Raw genomic sequence first — 25,566 nt, forward strand, 5'->3', positions numbered from 1 at the left:
CTAGGGAATCCCCACTTGTATTCAAGCTGTCTAGCAGCCATAAATCATGCAGCTGCGTTAGCAATAACTAAATCTCCGAGCATTAACAAATACTCAGAGACCACCCGAGTGTGCTCGGGAAAACCCGAGTAACGAGTATACTCACTCATGACTAGTAGCTACAATGAAAGCCAACCGGCTACACAACAATTTTCAGATTTCCTTTAACTAGGACAAAAAACATTTAAAACAGTTTCAAAATATGAAAATATATACAGTATGTGAATGACCCTCAGACAAGGCATTTCACTGTGAAACGCGCGTCGGGTGTGGTGGGTCCCCTGAGCTCCTATTGAGATAATTTTTTGTGCTTGCTCATTTCATCTCATGCAATTACTGTATGCTGCTTTGCACTGTCACTTTATGCCCACATTAGTCAAGCAACCTTTGCTGTTGCTTTCTCTTACACTGATGTCCTGTTGCACTGGACAACCATTACGCTCATTACATTTAATGCTCATTATGCGTCTATTCATTAACCAGCCTATTGTTACTTACAAAGTTGAAATGTATCCCTATTGAGCTAATGTCTGCTTTCATTTGGACATCGGCATTTTTGGATCGGGCATGGTTCAATTATTTTGTGACCTATGTATTGTGGTGTCCTATGCAATAAACTTTCGTCTGGGCATACAGGCGTACATTGAGTTTCTGTATATTCTGCCCATATTAATGTATACATGGACTCATTCTGTGATAAATGTTTATGCATTTTTTCAATGATTAGAAGCAAATAACTTTGTAGCATTGTTTTGTTCCGAAGCACATACCCCCCCTAGTGCCTTACGAGTGTTTGGTCTCACTTATTATATGCTTTTCTATGCTCTTGTAATAATAAAAAATTATATTTTTTAAAACATGGTCTTTGTTTAAAGCTTCTCTTTGGCGATTTTTATATATTTAAATGCTAATGCCTTTGTTTTTCCATGTTTTAATTCAAATAAATATATATAATTTAAAATAATGGGTAGCATCACATCTGCAAAAGTAGAAACTAATTAAATATTTTTTAGCTCACATATTGAGGGCCTTAAAACAGGGATGTTAAACTCAAATGCACAGTGTGACAAAACGTAAACTTGGACAAAGTAGCGGGACAACCTTGATATTGATATTGCTGGCAAACCTTGATATTGACAGAGAAAGAGGTGAATGAAGGGGGGGAATGGGTTGGGGAATTTGCCTAGGGTATGGAGAACCCCAGCACTGCAAGACAAGTGGTGAGGATGGTTTATGGCAGTATACATGGGAATGCAAAAGGTATGGTGACTCTCAAATAGAAGGAAATATGGGGAAGTAGAGAAAATAAATTCAGCTTCTGCAAGAAAAACTAAATCTCCGAGCACTGAAAAATACTCAGAGGTCCTCCGAGTGTGCTCGAGAAATCTCGAGTAATGAGTATATTCGCTCATCACTAGAGATAATTCATCAAGTTTGGTATTTTTCATAACGATCTTTTATGAGGGGCTGAGGTCATGTGCGAGGTATCGGATCCATAAGTATCATGTACTTATGCGTGTGCCTTACCACAAATCTTACTCCAGTCAATGACTGGAGTAATATTTGCAGCATAAGTTATGCCACCACGCTTCATGAATTTGACCTGTGAAGGTCGCCACACACTGTCACACCCATGTCCTTCTCTAGCTCCACCCACTTTGCCTGAGCTAATTGAAATTGGTGTGAAAACATAAAAAAACTTGTACAGCCTCACACTGCATAACAATTTTGCATCTTTTCAAAGCTTTTTACGCCAGTTTTCCAAACGTTTTGATGAATTAGGACATGAACAGGGCAATAAAAAAAAGAAACAAAAAGTGGAAAAGTGCTAGCATTAGAAAAGGGTGGGTAAACCGATTTAATTTTATTTTAAAGGCTACACACAACTCATCCTAATTAAATGTTTACAATAAACATCAGGAAACGCCATAAATGTACAGACTTTTTGTATCTGTAGTAGTATATATCTATCACCCACCATGCATTCAGAGGAACTGCTAGTGTGCACCATGGTTCCGAATGAATAGTAATCTGCTGATGCTGTAAGATTTGCCATAAACTCTGTTGCTGTTTCTGAGCTCAAGGATTCAGTGGTAGAAGGCAAAACAGATGAATCAGATAACGTATGTATTGATAATGTGGTTCCCAGCTGTGTTGGTTCTGTAGCATTAGATATGGTCTCTAAAATTTCCACCGAAGGAGTGTCAGACATGTCAGTCAATGTCTTATTAGTTACTAAAGAGGAATATGCTGGTTGAGTAATGCCTATGGTGCTTTCTTTCACAGTTTGCACAGATAGTGTTAATGGCTTTTCTTTTATTGTGCTCAACAAACTGTGAGTGACATCGACTCTTTTTGTAGTTTCATTAAAAGCAGAAGCACTTGAGGTTGTCCCATTGATGGTCCCAAGTGTAGATAGCATGGTTGATGACTCTGTAGTGGCAGTCTTAGTAGTAAATTCCGTAGGTGCCGCCAAATGTTTAGTACTTGAGATAGCAGTTGTATACTTCTCTAAATAGCTAGTTGTTGAATCTGTTACTTTGCCATACATATGTGATAATAAAGTGTCAAAAGTCATAGAAGGCAACAAAGTTGTAAACATACTCTCTCTGGGCAATGAAATGGAAGAATCACTTGTAGTTACTTTAATAGTTCCATCTGTTTTTAAAAAAGGACTAATGGATGAACTTGCACCAAATGACTCCATTGTTAGAATTGAATGTTCTGTGGTTCTAGTTTCCAAACTATGAGTTGGAGTGTCTTGTGTTGGAAAGCTTGTTCCCAAGTGTTCTTTAACAGTAGTTAAAGTCTTGAATGGGGGCTCTGTAGTTTTGGGGAATTTTTTAGTGCTCAGAGTTACAGGTGGTGTCTGGATTAGTGTTGCATTAGTAGTAGACAAAGTTGAGTGTTTAATGGACATTTTTGTATAGTCTTTTGTTTTAGCTATAATTGTTGGCTTAGATGACTCTAATCTAACCCCCATGTCTGTTGTGAATGTGGTGTTCTGCAGATCTGAAAGTGTGCTTGACATCTGTGCCATTGTTTGACCTATTGTGGATGGAGTTGTAGAGACTTTGAAGGTACTTCCAGTGGTAGAAGATGCAAGGACTTTTTCAGATGTAAAACCACTTATTGACAGGGTTGAAAGTTCTTCTTCTTTCATTTTTGTTTGTATTACAGATTTTGTTGTTTGATGTTGATCTGCAATTGATGTTAAAGTTGGAATAGAAGTTGCAAGTATTCGAGTAAGTGTTGAAGACAAATGAAATGATGGTGAAGTCAATAAAGTTGGTTTACTTCCAGATATTTTCATGTGTGTTGTATATGTAGGCAAGACGGAAACTGTTTTATTCAATACAGTAGTATGAAACAACATGCTGGTTAATTGCTTTCCATCGGTTATTTTAAAAGTTTTTTGGGTTGACTGGCTACTTTGGAGCTCTTGAGGAGTTGTTCTAGATGTCATAGAGACTTGTTTCAATGATGGACTTAAAGGAGTAGTGAACATACTTGAGGTATGTGACACAGATGGCATGCTTGTTTCCATTTCGGAAGATACATATTGTAGTGTTGGTAAACTTGAGGTATCTGTGGCTACTGATGAAACAGTACTCTCTGGCATGGAAGAATATGGCAACAATGTAACAGATCTTGTTGTCAGCTGAAACAAGCCTTGTGAAAACTGTCCTAACATTCTTGTGGGTGTCTTAGTTGTGTCAACAGCTTCTCCTGGAGGCATTGTTTGCAGAGATGCCAAAGACGTTACTGTTTGAGGTGATGTGGTATCTTTAATTGAAGGTGTGAATGTTTCTGTTTCAGAAGTAGTTGAAGATCCTTCCCGCATTTCATGACTGGTTATTTTTGTTGTCTGCTGCGAAGGGCCTGTAGAATAAGTATTTAGTGTTGTTTGGTCATAGTCGCCAGTAAGCAGTTTAAAAGGCGATTCATACTTGTCTGATGTACTCATAATTGAAGATTTTATGTGTGCATGGAGGGTGGTTTTTCTTTCCAATAATGATTGTATTGTAGAAGGTGTTGGAATATCAGAAACGTCTAAGGAAGTTGAAGGTGTCATTGTTGGAGATTCTACTGTAGTACTTGACATTGTCGGGGCTTGGCTGGTTTTTGCTGGCTTTGTTGTAACAGGTAAAACAGTTGATTTTGCTGGGACACCTTAAAAAAAATAAAACATTGTCAATAAAATTATAGTTTACATATGTATTTGTCAATGCCATGGCCAATGATGGAACTATAGCTAATACTATTTATTGTTGTGTTAAAATAGATGAGTAAAAGAAAGAACAATTGCACTACTAAGTCATCAGGGCCATAATTAGAGTAGATGCCAGAGTGGCAGTCACACCCATGCCCTTGAACCTAAGGGGAAGTAAAAAAACACTTTGGACGATATGAGAATAACAATATTATTAAAGATGAGCGATAGTGGCACCCATGTTGGAAATTTTGTAATAGGCTCCATGAGCTTCAATTTACATAACTGTAAGTCACATTTGCTGAGCTATAAAGCATAAACATTTATAAGCGAACACAAACTTATTCATTAGTAATAACATTAGTACCATTATAGCTAAATGATAGAGTGCAAAAACTGTAATATGATAGGAAACTCACAGTCTTCTGGATAGACACATTTAAGGGTAACTTCATCGAGAATCATATGATTTGGGCAATATGGAATGCAACCTTCCACACTGTAAAGATAACACATACAGGAAACCTTGTTAAAAAAATATGACAAAGTGAAATAAATTTTACTATTCACAATAGGTTAAAACAAATAAAAATATGATTAATGTTTGCGTCATTTTGACGCTGCGCCGACCGCAACAAAATGCAACATGTTGTGTTTGACCCAGTTTGGCGCAGCGTCAAAACAACACATGCGGAATCATCCGCATACATTCACATGGCCTGCGTACCCAATGTTAAAGATAGGTACGCAGGACGCATGCCGACTTAGGTGGAGCTGAATGGAAGAGGTGCCGCAGTGGGCAGGGCTTAACAGAGGAAGTACACAGCCCACCGCAGCTCTGCCCAACGCAAATGTGAAAGCAGCCTTATACAGCACAGTGGATTGTGTAAAAAGAATTCTTGAACTGCTATTGATTTGTTTATTCTGCCTCTCAAAGATTGCATTAAAGCATAAGCCGCTGTTAGAAACCAAATCTTTGTCAGTACTGTAGAGAGGAAAGCCCACTTAATTTACGAGGTGGGTGTCTCCAGTAGCACAAGCTGGGCAGAAGGTACGGGCACTACAAAGTAATAAGGCTGCACGGCACTCCACAAAAAGGGTGCACAAATAGGATTCAACTCCAAATAGTCCAAAAAATAAATCCGGCACTCCAGGGTAAATGCAGAAAAACATATATCATGTTTTTTTAACATAGGTACATCCACTGATAAACCTATACATAAATTCCTAGAGGGGTGTTATTTCCAAAATGGGGTCACTTGAGGGTGGATTCTACTGTTCTGATACTTAGGGGCTCTGTATATGGAGTCTGCAAACTATTTTAGAAAAGTCTGTGCTCCAAGAGTCAAAAGCGCTCAACTCCCAAGCGGGACCTGGGGTACGCACTGCGCACGCGCCGCTCATGCCGCTTTCCTATTGGTATATTTAGACCTTGTGATGTGTCACATGCTGCGTCTCCATGACTACTTAAGGTCCTTGTCCATACTGATTCAGAATACCCACTGAAGAAGTGTCCAGCGTGGACATGAAACGCGCGTCGGGCTTCTCACCATTTAGAGAGGATCTGTGCACACAGCGGTAAGCATTGCGGATACTATCTCAGTACGCACCTTGTGTTATTTTCTCATATCTGCCCCGCAGCACTTCATAGCATGGCATAGTGTGTCTTTTTTTTTTCCCATTTGGGCTGCACCTGGCTTTGTGCCGGATCTTACTTGTTACTCTTGCCGCTCCTCGCAGATTACAGCCATAACTATAAGCATATTTCACTGGCGATGTGGATATTATTGTAATCGCTCTCTATATGTCAACTTACACGCACTATTTATTATATAGAGCCCGGTAGCATAGTAGAGTGTGTATTGAGTTTACGCCCACCTGGGCTGTATCCAGCTATATATTGGAATTTACCTGCCTCTCTTGCCGCTGTTTACAAACTATAGCCACAACCATAAAATTTAACCCGTGTCAGCGTTTTATACATAACTGCTATGACATAATATTGTGCTGTGATTATTAAGGCTGGGCTCTATATTACTGCATGACATGCACTTATTTTTATATGTATCTGCCGCACTATTTATGTTGCTCTTAAAGGGAGGGTGCCGTGATTTTAGTTTTTGTATTAATAATTATTGATTATATAATCAATTATTTTTAATACAAAAGTAAATGTACTACTTTCATACTTTTTTATTTATTCATTTTTACTTTTACCACTGGAGGCCGCCATTTTCATTAGTGGGGGTGTAAGTGTCTGGGAACGACACTTGCACTCCTCACTTACGGCAGCCATGGGCATAGGAGCCAAAGGTCGGACCCGACCGCATCTCTTTCATTGAGGCCGCTCCTCCTGCCTCTCAGCTGTGACTTGGGCACGCCCCCTGAGCTGCTACGTCACAGCTGTGAGAGGAGATCGCGGCCATTTTGTTTTTTATTTTCCTCTGTCATCGCACACACAGCTCAGTGTGTGCCATCATAGCAGGAGCTGCCAGGGAGAAGCTGCTGCTGGGAAGAGAGGTTCGGGGTGAGTATCTGCAGCCAGGAGCTGTGATTGCAGCCTGTACTTAGTATTACAGCACAGGCTGCAATCACTGGTCTCATTTTTATCGTTACTATATGGCTACATTTCCTTCCCAGCGTCACCCCAGACTGCGCCTGTCGCCTCGCTTTCACACATCGCCAGGACAGGATGGGGAAGACAGGATCTGAGGAGGGGAATGGGGTCTGCATGCAAAGTCTGGATCAGACCAGGCCATCAATCCGCAGAAATGTTTCCTGGATTTCTGTGGAGCAGACGGTCCATCCATGTGTATAAAAGACAGCGCTCTATGTACAATCCCTGGCTGCTCCGCACACCAAACAGGGGGCCCCCATAGACCAGCACACTGCTCTCCTGAAATACTCTGTGCTGCTGTCACCCTGCTCCCTCCACCACATATCTCCCAGAATCCTTGCTGCCTGCCATCCTCGGTGACTGTCTACTTGTCAGTATAAGGCTGCCGTCACACTAGCAGTATTTGGTCAGTATTTTACCTCAGTATTTGTAAGCCAAAACCAGGAGTGGGTGATAAATACAGAAGTGGTGCACATGTTGCTATTATACTTTTCCTCTAATTGTTCCACTCCTGTTTTGGCTTACAAATACTGATGTAAAATACTGACCATACTCTGCAGTCACCAACAAAATGGCTGCCCACTGGGTTCCTGAATATCATCCTCTCTTATCCCTTAGCAAACACCCAGAAGGGGAGGAGAGGAGACATCACACACGTCAGCAGACTCCACCCATAATTACTGCAGTGCTGTAATGTGAGCTTTTTGTACACTAGGTTTTTCTGAAATTTCAGCAGCTGCTCCCCCTAGTGTTTAAAAGTGGAAATTCCAAAACCTTTAAAATTATTTTTCATATTTTACTAAATTATAAACAAATGATAATATTTTTTAAGAAAATCTAATCATTAATTCTTTACATTTTTACAATTTCTGAAAAAATTTTTTTTTTTATGGCACCTTCCCTGAAGTTATATGTATAATTAGATCTTGATATATAACTACTGTTAAAACTCTGTTAGTGGCCTGCTGTGTGCACATTACCATATACTGCATATCCTGAAACCTTATCATATCTTATGTGTTTTTAAAAAAATATTTGTTTATATAAATTTGTACTTTTTTCTATATATTATGATTTGAGTCACTCCGCTATTTTGCTCCTGAGTCCCATGTGCCCAAACAGTAGCTTCCGAATACATATAGGGCATCTCTTTATTCAGAAGAAATTGCACAACAAATTGCGTCTTCCAATTTCTCCTGCTACTCTTGTGAATATGAAAAATTTGGGGTTAAAGCAATATTTTTCAGAAAAAAAATGTAATTTTTCATTTTCACAGCACAATAACATATAATTCCATGAATAACATGTTGGTTCAAAATGCACACTGCGCCCTCAGATGATTTCTTTGAGGGGTGTAGCTTCCAAGAATTATGGTTAAAGCAACTTTTTTTGTGGAAAATAACTAATGTTTCATTTTTTGTTTCCATTTTGTTTTAATTCCAGTGAAGCACCTGAAGGGTTAACAAACTTTGTTAATGTGGTTTTGAATTCCTTGAAAGGTGCAGTTTTAAAAATGTGGTCAATTTTTTTTGTTTTTTCGACATACAGGCCCCAAAAATTCACGAGAAGTGGTCCCCAATAAAATAGTTTTTGTAAATTTTGTGGGAAAAATTGCTGATAAACTTTAAATCCTTCAACATTTCTAACAAAACATGTTTTGTTTTACATTATGCTTCTGTATTGTAGTGGAAATCTGTTTTAAGGGCATAAAAGTTCAAAGTTCGAAAATTGTGAATTTTTTAAAACATTTTATTAATAAACACACATCATATGAACCTAAATTTACCACTAACATGAATTACTGTATGTTACAAAAAATAATCTCAGAATCACTGGGATATGTTGAAACATTCCAGCATTATTACCACATAAAGTGACACTGGCCAGAATTTAAAATGTTGGCTTGGTCAAGAAGGTGAAAACACGTTTCAGCAGTAAGGGGTTAAAATATAAAGGCTCCTGAGAGCACAGGACATTTCCTATTATATTACAATCATTAGTTGGTGATACCACCTGGCCAGGCTCTGTGTGCAAAGGAAGAATAATCAAAAATGCTAACTGGGAAGACATGACATTAAAAGGATCCTTTCTAAGCATATTGCAGAAAAAGAACAGGTAGATCAAATCAGTTATTTGGTCACAAAGTAAGATGAAGTGTATCAAGGTTGGAGGGGGAAGTGGACAGCAAGTCCAAAAAGAGGATACAAACCCAAGTGAGGAGGGAATGAACAGAGAAAGAAGATACCTTCAGGGAGGAGTACTTGGAGAGGAGAGTTTGACTGCATTCAGTGATGAGTCCATGAGAGAGGTAGGAGATACCAAGGAAAGGACACTTTAAGGCCGGTGTCACACTCAGCGTAGGGATATACGGTCCGTATTTTACATGCGTAATATGCAGAAATATTCCCAAAATAGTGATCCGTATGTTATCCGTAGGCAGGGTGTGTCAGCATATTTTGCGCATGTACACCTCCAAATGTAATACATATGGCATCCGTACACCAAGATTTTCTTGCCGGCTTGCAAAGCAGACATACAATGCATCCATGGGCTCAAATATTCATGAAAACATATATACAGTCTATATATATATATATATACTGTATATATATATATATATATGTATATATATATATATATATATATATGTCAGTGAGACACATATCTACTATATAAAGCTGAATGTGTGTGGGTGTGTGTGTATGTCCGGGATTGGCATCTGCACCGTCGCAGCTACAGCCACAAAATTTTGCACAGTCACACGTCTGGACCCCGAGAGCGTCATAGGCTATATTGTGAGGTGAAATTTTAACCCCGCGCGTTCCAATTCACCAAACAATTTTGCCCCTATCTACATAATGGGGAAAAAAGTGAAAGGAAAAGTGTTGGGAGCGTCGCAGCTACAGGAACAAAATTTTGCACAGTCACACGTCTGGACCCTGAGAGCGTCATAGGCTACGTTGTAAGGTGAAATTTTAACCCCGCGCTTTCCAATTCACCAAACAATTTTGCCCCTATCTACATAATGGGGAAAAAAGGGAAAGGAAAAGTGTTGGAAGCGTCGCAGCTACAGCAACAAAATTTTGCACAGTCACACGTCTGGACCCTGAGAGCGTCATAGGCTACGTTGTAAGGTGAAATTTTAACCCCGCGCTATCCAATTCACCAAACAATTTTGCCCCTATCTACATAATGGGGAAAAAAGTGAAAGGAAAAGTGTTGGAGGCGTCGCAGCTACAGAAACAAAATTTTGCACAGTCACACGTCTGGACCCTGAGAGCGTCATAGGCTATGTTGTGAGGTGAAATTTTAACCCCGCGCTTTCCAATTCACCAAACTATTTTTCCCCTATCTACATAATGGGGAAAAGTGAAAGGAAAAGTGTTGGAGGCAAATTGACAGCTGCCAGATGTGAACAAGGGGGACTTAAAGAATGAGAGCGATGGCGCAAAAGAGTATATACCGATCAGTTGCTAAGGTGGGGCCCCGACATGGGATACTCACCACACACGGGGATATGAACACACACACAAAATGCGCCACACACTACCACGTGCTTGAACACATAGACCACCCTCAGCACACATTTCACCACACATACACCAGCCTCGCCACATAAAAGTCGAAACACAAAAGTCGCCGCTGAAAACTCGCCACGCGCAAAACTCGCCACATGCAAAAACTAGGCTCACGCAAAACTCGCCACAAGTGCAAAACTCACCTCATGGAAAACTCACCACACGCAAAACTTGCACACGCAGAAAAATTGCCACATGCACAAAATTTGCAACACATGCAAAAGTTGCCTCACACAAAACTTGCACATACTCAAAAGGCACCAGATATAAAACTCACCACGCGCAAAACTCGCCATGCGCAAAACTTGCTGCACACAACTTGCTACACTAACCTGTCACATGCAACTCGACACACAAAAAGTTGCTACACGCATGTTGCCACACAAAACAACTCACAAAAGTTGCTACATGCATGTCGCCACACACAACTCAACACACACAACTTGACAAACGAAACTCGCCCTAAAACACACACAAGTCTGGTATTAGCCTTCAAAAATAAAATTCTGATTAATAAGCAGACAAACTACAAGAGCAACAAATGTACCATATAGGAAATACGGCAGCTGTCAGTCACATGACCTGTCTATTATGTGTATGTGTGAGCTAATATATACTGCCAGGGGGAGGGCTTCCTGTTGGCTGGGGATTTATCAGGCTGCCAATTTATCTTACAAATACTGAGGTAAAAATACTGAGCAAATAACGTGTTAACGAGGTCTAATACAGGAGATCACACAGGTATATACTATATACAGGGGAGATGACACACAGATATATACTATATACAGGAGAGATGACACACAGGTATATACTATATAGAGGAGGAGATGACATACAGGTACATACTATATACAGGAGGAGATGACATACAGGTATATACTATATACAGGAGGAGATGACACACAGGTATATACTATATACAGGAGCAGATTACCTACAGGTATATACTATATACAGGAGGAGATGACATACAGGTATATGCTATATATAGAAGATGACATACAGGTATATACTATATACAGGAGGAGATGACACACAGATATATACTATATGCAGGGGAGATGACACACAGGTATATACTATATACAGGAGGAGATGACATACAGGTATATACTATATATAGAAGGAGATGACATACAGGTATATACTATATATAGGAGGAGATGACATACAGGTATATACTATATATAGGAGGAGATGACATACAGGTATATACTATATACAGGGGAGATGACACACAGCAGGTATATACTATATACAGGGGAGATGACATACAGGTATATACTATATACAGGAGATGACATACAGGTGTATACTATATATAAGGGAGATGACAAACATGTATATACTGAGGTGAAAATGAGAGGTGTGAGGTGAAAATGAAAAGGTGTGAGTGCAAAATGAGAGGAGTGAGGGAAAATAGTGTAGTGATCAGAAAATGACAGATGTGAGGTCGAAATGACGTGTTAGGGGGGAATGAGAGGAGTGAGGGAGAAAATGAGAGGTGAGGGAGAAAATGAGAGATGTGAGGGGGAAAATTAAAGATGTGATTGGGAAAATGAGAGGCGTGATGGGAAAATAAGAGAAGTGACGTGCTATAACTAACCACAGATATTTACTATGCCCAGGCAACGCCGGGCTCTTCAGCTAGTCTACTATATAAAGCTGAATGTGTGTGTGTGTGTGTATGTGTGTATGTCCGGGATTGGCATCTGCACCGTCGCAGCTACAGCCACAAAATTTTGCACAGTCACACGTCTGGACCCCGAGAGCGTCATAGGCTATGTTGTGAGGCGAAATTTTAACCCCGCGCGTTCCAATTCACCAAACAATTTTGCCCCTATCTACATAATGGGGAAAAAAGTGAAAGGAAAAGTGTTGGAAGCGTCGCAGCTACAGCAACAAAATTTTGCACAGTCACACGTCTGGACCCCGAGAGCGTCATAGGCTACGTTGTGAGGTGAAATATTAACCCCGCGCTTTCCAATTCACCAAACAATGTTGCCCCTATCTACATAATGGGGAAAAAAGTGAAAGGAAAAGTGTTGGAAGCGTCGCAGCTACTGAAACAAAATTTTGCACAGTCACACATCTGGACCCTGAGAGCATCATAGGCTACGTTGTGAGGTGAAATTTTAACCCCGCGCTTTCCAATTCACCAATTTTGCCCCTATCTACATAATGGGGAAAAAATGAAAGGAAAAGTATTGGAGGCGTCGAAGCTACAGCCACAAAATTTTGCACAGTCACACGTCGGGACCCTGAGAGCGTCATAGACTTTGTTGTGAGGTGAAATTTTAACCCCGCGCGTTCCAATTCACCAAACAATTTTGCCCCTATCTACATAATGGGGAAAAAGTGAAAGGAAAAGTGTTGGAAGCGTCGCAGCTACAGCAACAAAATTTTGCACAGTCACACGTCTGGACCCCGAGAGCGTCATAGGCTATGTTGTGAGGTGAAATTTTAACCCCGCGCTTTCCAATTCACCAATTTTGCCCCTATCTACATAATGGGAAAAAATGAAAAGAAAGTGTAGGAGGCAAATTGACAGCTGCCAGATGTGAACAAGGGGGACTTAAAGAATGAGAGCGATGGCGCCAAAGAGTATATACCGTACAGTTGCTAAGGTGGGGCCTCGACATGGGATACTCACCACACACGGGGATATGAACACACACAAAATGCGCCACACACTATCACGTGCTTGAACACATATTACTAGGGTTGAGCGACCTTGACTTTTTTAGGGTCGAGCCGGGTTTCGCGAAACCCGACTACCTCAAAAGTCGAGTCGAGTGAAATCGGCCGATTATGGCGAAAAGTCGAGGATCGACCGAAACACGAAACCCAATGCAAAGGCAATGGGATTTTTTTTTTTTTTTCTCTCTCTCTCTCTCTCTCTCTCCCCCTCTCCCCTCCGTCCGTCCCTGAACTGAAAAGCTGGTGTTACACAGTGCAAATCGCTACAGCGCACAAGCGACAACATGGCGATAGGCGTCCACGCCCCTAAGACCTATGTCATCACTCTGCCCACGCCCCTTCATTGGCTGAAAAAAATGGCGCCAAGCGCGTAATACGAAACGCGACTTTGGCGCGAAAGTCGCGTACCGCATGGCCGACCCCACACAGGGATCGGGTCGGGTTTCATGAAACCCGACTTTGCCAAAAGTCGGCGACTTTTGAAAATGAACGATCCGTTTCGCTCAACCCTACATATTACCCTCAGCACACATTTCACCACAAATACACCAACCTCGCCACATAAAAGTCAAAACACAAAAGTCGCCACTCAAAACTCGCCACGCGCAGAACTCGCCACATGCAAAAACTAGGCTCTTGCAAAACTCGCCACAAGTGCAAAATTCTCCTCATGAAAAACTCGCCACACGCAAAACTTGCACATGCGGAAAAATTGCCACATGCACAAAAGTTGCAACACATGCAAAAGTTGCCTCACACAAAACTTGCACATACTCAAAAGGCACCACACATAATACTCGCAATGCGCAAAACTCGCCATGCGCAAAACTTGCTGCACACAACTTGCTACACTAACCTGTCACATGCAACTCGACACACAAAAAGTTGCTACACGCATGTTGCTACACAAAACTCATCTCACAAAAGTCGCTACATGCATGTCGCCACACGCAACTCAACACACACAACTTGACAAACGAAACACGCCCTAAAACACACACAAGTCTGGTATTATCCTTCAAAAATAAAAATCTGATTAATAAGCAGACAAACTACAACAATTGCACCATATAGGAAATACGGCAGCTGTCAGTCACATGACCTGTCTATTATGTGTATGTGTGAGCTAATATATACTGCCAGGGGGAGGGCTTCCTGTTGGCTGGGGATTTATCAGGCTGCCAATTTAGCTTACAAATACTGAGGTAAAAATACTGAGCAAATAACGTGTGAACGAGGTCTAATACAGGAGGAGATGACACACAGGTATATACTATATACAGGGGAGATGACACACAGATATATACTATATACAGGAGAGATGACACACAGGTATATACTATATAGAGGAGGAGATGACATATAGGTACATATATATACAGGAGGAGATGACATACAGGTATATACTATATACAGGAGGAGATGACATACAGGTATATGCTATATATAGAAGATGACATGCAGGTATATGCTATATGCAGGAGGAGATGACACTCAGATATATACTATATACAGGGGAGATGACACACAGGTATATACTATATACAGGAGGAGATGACATACAGGTATATGCTACATATAGAAGATGACATGCAGGTATATACTATATGCAGGAGGAGATGACACTCAGATATATACTATATACAGGGGAGATGACACACAGGTATATACTATATACAGGAGGAGATGACATACAGGTATATACTATATATAGAAGGAGATGACATTCAGGTATATACTATATATAGGGGAGATGACACACAGCAGGTATATACTATATACAGGGGAGATGACATACAGGTATATACTATATACAGGAGATGACATACAGATGTATACTATATATAAGGGAGATGACAAACATGTATATACTGAGGTGATGAGGTGAAAATGAGAGGTGTGAGGTGAAAATGAAAAGGTGTGAGTGCAAAATGAGAGGAGTGAGGAAAAATAGTGGAGTGATCAGAAAATGACAGATGTGAGGTTGAAATGACAAGTGTTAGGGGGGAATGAGAGGAGTGAGGGAGAAAATGAGAGTTGTGAGGGAGAAAATGAGAGATGTGAGGGGGAAAATGAAAGATGTGATTGGGAAAATGAGAGGCATGATGGGAAAATAAGAGAAGTGAGGTGCTATAACTAACCACAGATATATACTATGCCCAGGCAACGCCGGGCTCTTCAGCTAGTCTAATATATAAAGCTGAATGTGTGTGTGTGTGTGTGTGTGTATGTCCGGGATTGGCATCTGCACCGTCGCAGCTACAGCCACAAAGTTTTGCACAGTCACACGTCTGGACCCCGAGAGCGTCGTAGGCTATGTTGTGAGGTGAAATTTTAACCCCGTGCTTTCCAATTCACCAAACAATTTTGCCTCTATCTACATAATGGGGAAAAAAGAGAAAGGAAAAGTGTTGCAGGCGTCGCAGCTACAGCCACAAAATTTTGCACAGCCACATATCTGGACCCTGAGAGCGTCATAGGCTATGTTGTGAGGTGAAATTTTAACCCCGTGCTTTCCAATTCACCAAACAATTTTGCCCCTATCTTCATAATGGGAAAAAATGAAAGGAAAAGTGTAGGAGGCAATTTGACAGCTGCCAGATGTGAACAAGGGGGACTTAAAGAATGAGAGCGATGGCGCCAAAGAGTATATACCGTACAGTTGCTAAGGTGGGGCCCCGACATGGGATACTCACCACACACGGGGATATGAACACACACACAAAATGCGCCACACACTACCACGTGCTTGAACACATATTACCCTCAGCACACATTTCACCACACATACACCAACCTCGCCAAATAAAAGTCGAAACACAAAAGTCGTCGCTCAAACCTCGCCACAAGTGCAAAACTCACCTCATGGAAAACTCGCCACACGCAAAACTTGCACATGCGGAAAAATTGCCACATGCACAAAAGTTGCAACACATGCAAAAGTTGCCTCACACAAAACTTGCACATACTCAAAAGGCACCACACATAAAACTCGCAACGTGCAAAACTCGCCATGCGCAAAACTTGCTGCACACAACTTGCTACACTAACCTGTCACATGCAACTCGACACACAAAAAGTTGCTACACGCATGTTGCCACACAAAACTCATCTCACAAAAGTCGCTACATGCATGTCGCCACACGCAACTCAACACACATAACTTGACAAACAAAACTCGCCCTAAAACACACACAAGTCTGGTATTATCCTTCAAAAATAAAAATCTGATTAATAAGCAGACAAACTACAACAAATGTACCATATAGGAAATAAGGCAGCTGTCAGTCACATGACCTGTCTATTATGTGTATGTGTGAGCTAATATATACTGCCAGGGGGAGGGCTTCCTGTTGGCTGGGGATTTATCAGGCTGCCAATTTAGCTTACAAATACTGAGGTAAAAATACTGAGCAAATAACGTGTGAACTAGGTCTAATACAGGAGGAGATGACACACAGGTATATACTATATACAGGGGAGATGACACACAGATATATACTATATACAGGAGAGATGACACACAGGTATATACTATATAGAGGAGGAGATGACATACAGGTACATATATATACAGGAGGAGATGACATACAGGTATATACTATATACAGGAGGAGATGACACACAGGTATATACTATATACAGGAGCAGGTGACCTACAGGTATATACTATATACAGGAGGAGATGCCATACAGGTATATGCTATATATAGAAGATGACATGCAGGTATATACTATATACAGGAGGAGATGACACACAGATATATACTATATACAGGGGAGATGACATACAGGTATATACTATATATAGAAGGAGATGACATTCAGGTATATACTATATATAGGGGAGATGACACAGCAGGTATATACTATATACAGGGGAGATGACATACAGGTATATACTATATACAGGAGATGACATACAGATGTATACTATATATAAGGGAGATGACAAACATGTATATAGTGAGGTGATGAGGTGAAAATGAGAGGTGTGAGGTGAAAATGAAAAGGTGTGAGTGCAAAATGAGAGGAGTGAGGAAAAATAGTGGAGTGATCAGAAAATGACATATGTGAGGTTGAAATGACAAGTGTTAGGGGGGAATGAGAGGTGTGAGGGAGAAAATGAGAGATGTCAGGGGGAAAATGAAAGATATGATTGGGAAAATGAGAGGCGTGATGGGAAAATAAGAGAAGTGAGGTGCTATAACTAACCACAGATATTTACTATGCCCAGGCAACGCCGGGCTCTTCAGCTAGTATATATATATATATATATATATATATCTATATATATAATTGTCTAAGGGTTTTTCCGTCTGTCTGTCTTTCTGTCTGTCTGTCTTTCTGTCTGTCTGTTTTTCTGTCTGTCTGTCCTGGAAATCCCGCGTCTCTGATTGGTCGAGGCCACCAGGCCTCGACCAATCAGCGACGGGCACAGCGACGATGATGTCATAATGGTTGCCATGGCGACAATGATGTCATAAAGGTTGCCTCGACCAATCAGCGACGGGCACAGCGACGATGATGTCATAATGGTTGCCATGGCGACGATGATGTCATAAAGGTTGCCTCGACCAATCAGCGACGGGCACAGTCTGCCGCGAATTCTGGAATCATCATTGTCCATATACTACGGGGACATGCATATTCTAGAATACCTGATGCGTTAGAATCGGGCCACAATCTAGTATATATATATATTTATATTTACTACAGCGCTAGATAGCTTAAAAGCCGGTAATTCAATTGCCAGCTTTTGCTATCTCCTTCCCAAACCCAACAGGATATGAGACATGGTTTACATAGAGTAAACCATTTCATATCCCTTATTTTTTTACATATTCCTCACTAATAATGTTCCAAGTGTCTGTGTGTAAAATTTGGGGGCCTCTAGCTATTAAAATAAAGGGTTAAATCACGGAAAAAATTGGCGTGGGCTCCCACGCAATTTTCTCCGCCAGAGTGGGAAAGCCAGTGACTGAGGGCAGATATTAATAGCCTAGAGAGGGACCATGGTTATTGCCCCCTCCCCACTAAAAACATCTGCCCTCAGCCACACCAGAAAAGGCACATCTGGAAGATGCACCTATTTTGACACTTAGCCTCTCTCTTCCCACTCCCCTGTAGCGGTGGGATATGGGGTAATAAAGGGTTAATGTCACCTTGCTATTGTAAGGTGACATTAAGCCAGGTTAATAATGGAGAGGTGTCAATAAGACACCTCTCCATTATTAATCCAATAGTAGGAAATGGTTAATAAAACACACACACACATTAGGAAAAAAGTATTTTAATGAAATAAAGACACAGGGTGTTGTAATAGTTTATTATACTCTCAATCCAATTGAAGACCCTTGTCACCTGAAACAAAGTTAAAATAAAAAAACACATTATCCCATACCTTCCATTGCTCAGTCTTGTCCCACGCTGTAAATCCATCTGAAGGGGTTAACTAATTTTACAAGCAGAAGCCTGCTAATGCAGCCGCCCCTGCCTGTAAAAACCCAGGGAATTAATGGAAAGCAGGGGAACGTATCTACCTAGACTTGCGGTGTTGCGCCCTCTGCTGGCATAACCTCAGATGAACTCGAGCATGGGAATTTTTCTGAATATTTTCTCACGCTCAAGTTCATCTGAGGTTATGCCAGCAGGGGGGCAACACCGCAAACCTAGGTAGCTACGTTCCCCTGCTTTCCTTTCATTCCCCTGTTTTTACAGGCAGGGGCGGCTGCATTAGCAGGCTTCTGCTTGTAAAATTAGTTAACCCCTTCAGATGGATTTACAGTGTGGGACAAGACTGAACGACGGAAGGTATGGGATATTGTTGTTTTTTTATTTTAACTTTGTTTTAGGTGACAAGGGTCTTCAATTGGATTGAGACTATAATAAACTATTACAACACCCTGTGTCTTTATTTCATTAAAATACTTTTTTCCTAATGTGTGTGTGTTTTATTAACCATTTCCTACTATTGGATAAATAATGGATAGGTGTCTTATTGACACCTCTCCATTATTAACCTGGCTTAATGTCACCTTACAATAGCAAGGTGACACTAACCCTTTATTACCCAATATCCCACCGCTACAGGGGAGTGGGAAGAGAGAGGCTAAGTGCCAGAAAAGGCGCATCTTCCAGATGTGCCTTTTCTGGGGTGGCTGGGGGCAGACGTTTTTAGCCAGGGGGGGTCCTATAACCATGGTCCCTCTCTGAGCTATTAATATCTGCCCTCAGTCACCGGCTTTCCCACTCGGACGGAGAAAATTGCGCGGGAGTCCACGCCATTTTTTCCCGCCATTTAACCCTTTATTTTATCATCTAGAGCCCCAAAGTTTGCACATACACACTACTAACATTAGTAGTGAGGAATATGCAAAAAAAAGGGATATGACAAGGTTTACTGTATGTAAACCATGTCTCATATCCAGTCGGGTTTGAGAAGGAGATAGCAAAAGCCGGCAATTGAATTACCGGCTTTTCTGCTATCTAGCGCTGTATGAAATATAAATATATATATATACAGTTATATGAAAAAGTGTAGGCACCCCTATTAATCTTAAGCTTAATATTTTATAAAAATTGTTTTTTTGCAACAGCTATTTCAGTTTCATATATCTAATAACTGTTGGACACAGTAATGTTTCTGCCTTGAAATGAGGTTTATTGTACTAACAGAAAATGTGCAATCTGCATTCAAACAAAATTTGACAGGTGCATAAGTATGGGCACCCTTATCATTTTCTTGTTTTAAATACTCCTACCTACTTTTTACTGACTTACTAAAGCACTTTTTTGGGTTTTCTAACCTCATTGAGCTTTGAACTTCATAGCCAGGTGTATGCAATCATAAGAAAAGCTACTTAAAGTGGCCACTTGCAAGTTGTTCTCCTGTTTGAATCTCCTCTGAAGAGTGGCATCATGGGCTCCTCAAAACAACTGTCTAATGATCTGCAAACAAAGATTATTCAACATAGTTGTTCAGGGGAAGGATACAAAAAGCTGTCTCAGAGATTTAACCTGTCAATTTCCACTGTGAGGAACATAGTAAGGAAATGGAAGAACACAGGTACAGTTCTTGTTAAGGCCAGAAGTGGCAGGCCAAGAAAAACATCAGAAAGGCAGCGAAGAAAAATGGTGAGATCAGTCAAGGACAATCCTCAGACCACCTCCAGAGAGCTGCAGCATCAACTTGCTGCAGATGGTGTCACTGTGCATTGGTCAACTATACAACGCACTTTGCACAAGGAGAAGCTGTATGGGAGAGTGATGCGAAAGAAGCCGTTTCTGCAAGCACGCCACAAACAGAGTCGGCTGAGGTATGCAAAAGCACATTTGGAGAAGCCAATTCCTTTTTGGAAGAAGGTCCTGTGGACTGATGAAACCAAGATTGAGTTGTTTGGTCATACAAAAAGGCGTTATGCATGGCGGCCAAAAAACACAGCATTCCAAGAAAAACACTTGCTACCCACAGTAAAATTTGGTGGAGGTTCCATCATGCTTTGGGGCTGTGTGGCCAATGTCGGCACCGGGAATCTTGTTAAAATTGAGGGACGCATGGATTCCTCTCAGTATCAGCAGATTCTTGACAATAATGTTCATGAATCAGTGACAAAGTTGAAGTTATGCAGGGGATGGATCTTTCAGCAAGACAATGATCCAAAACACCGCTCCAAATATACTCAGGCATTCATTGCAGAGGAACAATTACACTGTTCTGGAATGGCCATCCCAGTCCCCAGACCTGAATATCATTGAACATCTGTGGGATCATTTGAAGAGGGCTGTCCATGCTCGGCGACCATCAAACTTAACTGAACTGGAATTGTTTTGTAAAGAGGAATGGTCAAAAATACCTTCATCCAGGATCCAGGAACTCATTAAAAGCTGCAGGAAGCGACTAGAGGCTGCTATTTTTGCAAAAGGAGGATCTACTAAATATTAATGTCACTTTTCTGGTGGGGTGCCCATACTTATGCACCTGTCAAATTTAGTTTGAATGCAGATATATCTACATAGGGATATTGTTATTGTGCTATATCATTCTCATTTGATATTAGTGTTGTTAATATTAATATTTTTTGATATTGTTATTATTCAGCATCCTTGTCATTTGATATTGATCTTGTTCATGATAATGGTAATTCTTACGGCGGGTACCATGAAAGTTAACTTACGGTGGAAGGAAAGAACACAGAGTGGCATCAGAGTCACTGCAGGTTTTAACACAAGGACTGGCACATGGCTCATATCTCCATTCACACATTCTCCTATACGGAACTGCAGCAGCAATCTCTGAAATACAGATTTTTTAAAATTGAAATTAAGGCTAAGAACCCAACTCTCCAGCAGAAACCATGATTTTGCTGATTCTAGAATGCTTAGAGACTGGTTACAACTCGTTGTTTTGAATAAATAATCCAAAGACATACTGATAGGGAATTTAGATTGTGAGCCCCAATGGGGACAGCAATGATAATGTCTGTAAAGCGCTGTGGAATATGATGGCATAAATGAAGAAAATAAATAATGTTACTGATCGGTAACTGAAACTTTAGTGCTGCAGAGTCCAGTTGCTGCAGTGTAGGGTTGTAGGAGACACCTAATCATCGTGGGATCCCGCAACCCCTGAAGTTCAGGCTCAACTTCTGTTGGAGGGTTGGAACATTTAATGTCTGTACATCAGTAGTTTTATTTATTTTTTATCAAGCATGTTTTGAAAATATTTAGTTTCAGGATGCCTACTATTCACCATTTTAAAATAAAAATATCGTACATATTTATTTGATGATAGGTATTCTTTAACCACTTAATGTAAATTGATATACATGTATATTAATACTTGGATCGGTCCTTGAATATCGTAAAAACATGAAATGGATGGTGTCATTGAAAACTGTATAAATACAGAGGAAAATTAATTATAGGGTTCACTCTTTCTGATAGGCGTAAGACCTAAGGTAGTATTCACACAGGTGATCCAGTTTTGGTCTGAACAAGTGGAGTTTTTATTGCTGTCCATTGGTTGCACAACACTAAAATAACCTCATAAACATGAATCCCTAGCCTAGTCCAGGTGCTGCCTAAACAGAACAGACCCTGGCTACTCCCGGCTGAGCTAGCCCCTGCTCCGTCATACAAAGCAGCTACTGCCCATGGCAGCCACTGATACTTTGTTCCTCTGCACACGGTCTGTACAGTCTCTTCTCAGAGTGGGATCCTGGCCTCTCCGCAGCTCATATCCCAAAAATGACTGGATAATTTAATTACCCCCATTGTTACCGTATATGAACGAAATCTCGTATTGCTTGTATGTCGATATATTATTTATACTTCTTTTACTTAGAAACCTAAATTCACACTTCTGCCCTAATATCCCTTCACTATACAATTGAAGAGAGGATGTGCTAAATAGTGGAATATATCTACAGCACTTTAAAGGGAATCTGTCACCAGGTTATTGCTCCCCATCTGAGAGCAGCATGATGTAGAGTCACAAAGGCCCCCATTATAGTGATGTATCACTTACTGGACTGTTTGCTGCAATTATTATAAAATCACTGTTTTACCTGCTGCAGATCTAGCAGTTCTCTAAATACTTAGCTCTGTATAACTCCGCCCACAACACTGATCATCAGCTATCTGTGTACACTATGCATAGGCAGAAAACTGTCAATCAGTGGTTGGGGCAGGGTTATACAGCATTCATAAATATGGAGGACTACATGGCAGCAGGTATACTAGTGCTTTTGAAAGAAGGGGAGGGAAAAATGTAAATTGGAAAACTGGCTACAGAGACAAGGGGTTCAAAATAATACAATTCATTCTTCCCGCAACCAATTGTTACAGGAAAAAATAAAAATGCATAACCCCCTTTTGACATCAATAAAGTATCTGCGTGATGCACCGACTCCAGATCAAAACCTTGCTGTACTTCTCTCATTTGGGAAACAAAGAAAGGTCCTGAGTGGAGGCAATGCCTTTTCTTAAATCCATATGCCAAAATAAGACTATATAAAATAGTAACCTAAAGCAGACACCTCCTACAAAGAATAATATGCAAACACTGCAATTAAAAAAACAAAAACACATTTTTGCTTTTTTACCAGGACAATAATTTTTAACAAATTTACCTTCGATCTTGAAACCACTGGACAATTTAAATTCCTCAGAATTGTCATATTTGGAAACTTTAACTTCCGTAGCCGTTAGGACAATAAAAAAGCCTTTCTTGCTGTGTAATTCAAAGGCGCTGTAGCCAGGAATCCAAAGACCCTGGTGGTGGAAATAGGTAGCTCTTCTCTGAAACATGGGACTGGCTTCCCACTGCTCTAGTCGCACACTGTCATTTTCTTGCACAGAAAGGAAGTAATTTGGTCGTTCCGCTGACTCCAAAGATACAAGTGATAGCGCTATGTTGTATGAGAAGAATAGCATAATTAATCACAATTTTATTTTTCATCCTCTTTAGTTTTACAGTTGAAGAAATACTTAGATTTAGTAGACTATATGCTACAAAATATTGTTTTTTTGTCAATAGAGTCACATGTGCCGTAACTTGCATAGTCTCAATCATCTTGTTATTTTAATTCTACTACTACAAAATGGTGAAAATAATTTTTAATATGGGAGCGAATAAACCTTCCTCCAACCTTACATCGAAATGTGTGCATTTTGTGTTAGATTGCTTTTATAGTAACACAACATCACTATTATTAATTTTTAATTTTTCACTGCTCTCTTTAATGCCAGATAATGATAAGGGTAAAATGTTTCTCAAGACCTTTTACAAATAGAGCTAATAACATTCTGTCCAAAATACAAATGGCATCTAAAAAAGTAATTACCCTTTGAAGGCTATCTTTCCAGAATTACTTTTTTATTTCTTTAGTTTCTGGTAGGTAGAACATTTAAGTAATGACCTAACAACATTCTACATGTATGGAAATATGTACCGTATATCAGAACGATGATGCTAGTGTGGGTTGGGAATGAGAATCCAAAATTATTTCTCAAGTCAGTAAATATGAAAACATAAGAAACCACACTCTTCTACATTGTCATATAAAACTCTTCAAAAGTGCCCCCATAGAGTCAGGATTTTTCTATTTTTTTCATATGGAGAAAATGCTGTTAGACAGATGTTGAATAATTTTGTAAAGGAAGGCATCAAAAAGAAAATTGTGCAAGAACTGTCTATGAGCATTTTCTCCAGGTAAGGAAAACAAAAATCCTTATTTTTCGAGGACACGACACTTCAATAAAGTTTAATCTGACAATGTATAGCGGTCAGAAGAGATGAGCAGAGGAACTAGTTCGAGTTTAGTTTCTTGAAATTCACAGCTCAACACAAATTCGAACACAAAGTTGTCGGATACCATTTTCCACTCCGGTGAAGAATTTTAATGAAGTTAAAAAAATATCAGACTCATCGGTATCTATATAAGTTTGTTTCCCTAACAAAGTGTTCTTCATTCTGTAATATATAATGTCTGCATTTTCTACGCTAGATAATTCCCCATTGAGTCATGTTTAGATATTTGTACATTGATAGATATTCATGAAATCGCTACAATAAATCACGTGCTGCAGGGTTACTCACTGCTCCTGTGATCAGTTAACACCACATTTGTTGAATGAACTTCTTTTTAACAGAATTGCCTGCATTTTTTTGTGACAATATTATTTAAATATTTAGATTTGGCGTACTCACATAGGTCTTTATCTCGGAAAAGTCCAGGTGTTATCATGAAGTTAAACAAAACATTTCTGTGTGCACTCATTCTTGGCAATGGGAATACGTATTTGCTGGTAGCATTCACACCTAATACAATTTCACTGTTGCCGCAGCTGGAGAGGATAAAGGGACCTTCACCTAGTCCTGAAGGAGAATAAAATAAAGAATACCATACTATAAAAAAGGACAATGTTCTTCTTTATGACACTCTGTACTTAAAGGGAACCTGTCGGGGGTCCTCCATGTCCTCCAACTCTATGTATGATTAAACTCCCTAACTAATCAGCCCTGTATAACATAATTCAGTTAAATAAATGCTTTAAACCCTTTCCGACATTGGGCATAATAGTACGCAATGTCAAACACTCTCCCTTTGATGTGGGCTCTGGCGGTGAGCCCACATCTTTCCCGGCACATATCAGCTGTTTTCAACAACTGACATGTGCCCGGAACATCCGCGGATGGAATCGTGATCCACCCGTGGCTATTTACCCGTTAAATGCCTCTGTCAAACTCTTGACAGAGGCATTTAACAAGCGCTTCCTGCAATCGCACCAGAAATCCACCCATCGGTCACCGGTGGGTTGGCATGACAACCAGAGGTCTCCTGGAGACCTCTATGGTTGTCTCTACCAGCTTTCTGTGAGCGCTGCCCAGTGGTCGGCGCTCATACCTCTAT

At 40.3% G+C, this 25,566-nt stretch overlaps 1 protein-coding gene across 1 annotated transcript in view; it reads right to left on the minus strand.

The window, feature by feature from the left end:
* Nucleotides 1-25,566, minus strand: part of OTOGL (otogelin like) — a 316,314-nt gene that overhangs the window by 114,622 nt on the left and 176,126 nt on the right. Inside the window, exons 32-36 of the mRNA XM_069764433.1 lie at nt 24,864-25,031; nt 23,284-23,562; nt 21,328-21,445; nt 4,672-4,751; nt 2,018-4,212 (exon numbers count right to left, since the gene is read on the minus strand). Coding sequence (XP_069620534.1) covers nt 2,018-4,212; nt 4,672-4,751; nt 21,328-21,445; nt 23,284-23,562; nt 24,864-25,031 — 2,840 coding nt within the window. The remainder of the gene's footprint in view (nt 1-2,017; nt 4,213-4,671; nt 4,752-21,327; nt 21,446-23,283; nt 23,563-24,863; nt 25,032-25,566) is intronic.

The sequence above is a fragment of the Ranitomeya imitator genome, chromosome 4 (genome assembly GCF_032444005.1).
Source record: "Ranitomeya imitator isolate aRanImi1 chromosome 4, aRanImi1.pri, whole genome shotgun sequence".
Classification (NCBI taxonomy): domain Eukaryota; kingdom Metazoa; phylum Chordata; class Amphibia; order Anura; family Dendrobatidae; genus Ranitomeya; species Ranitomeya imitator.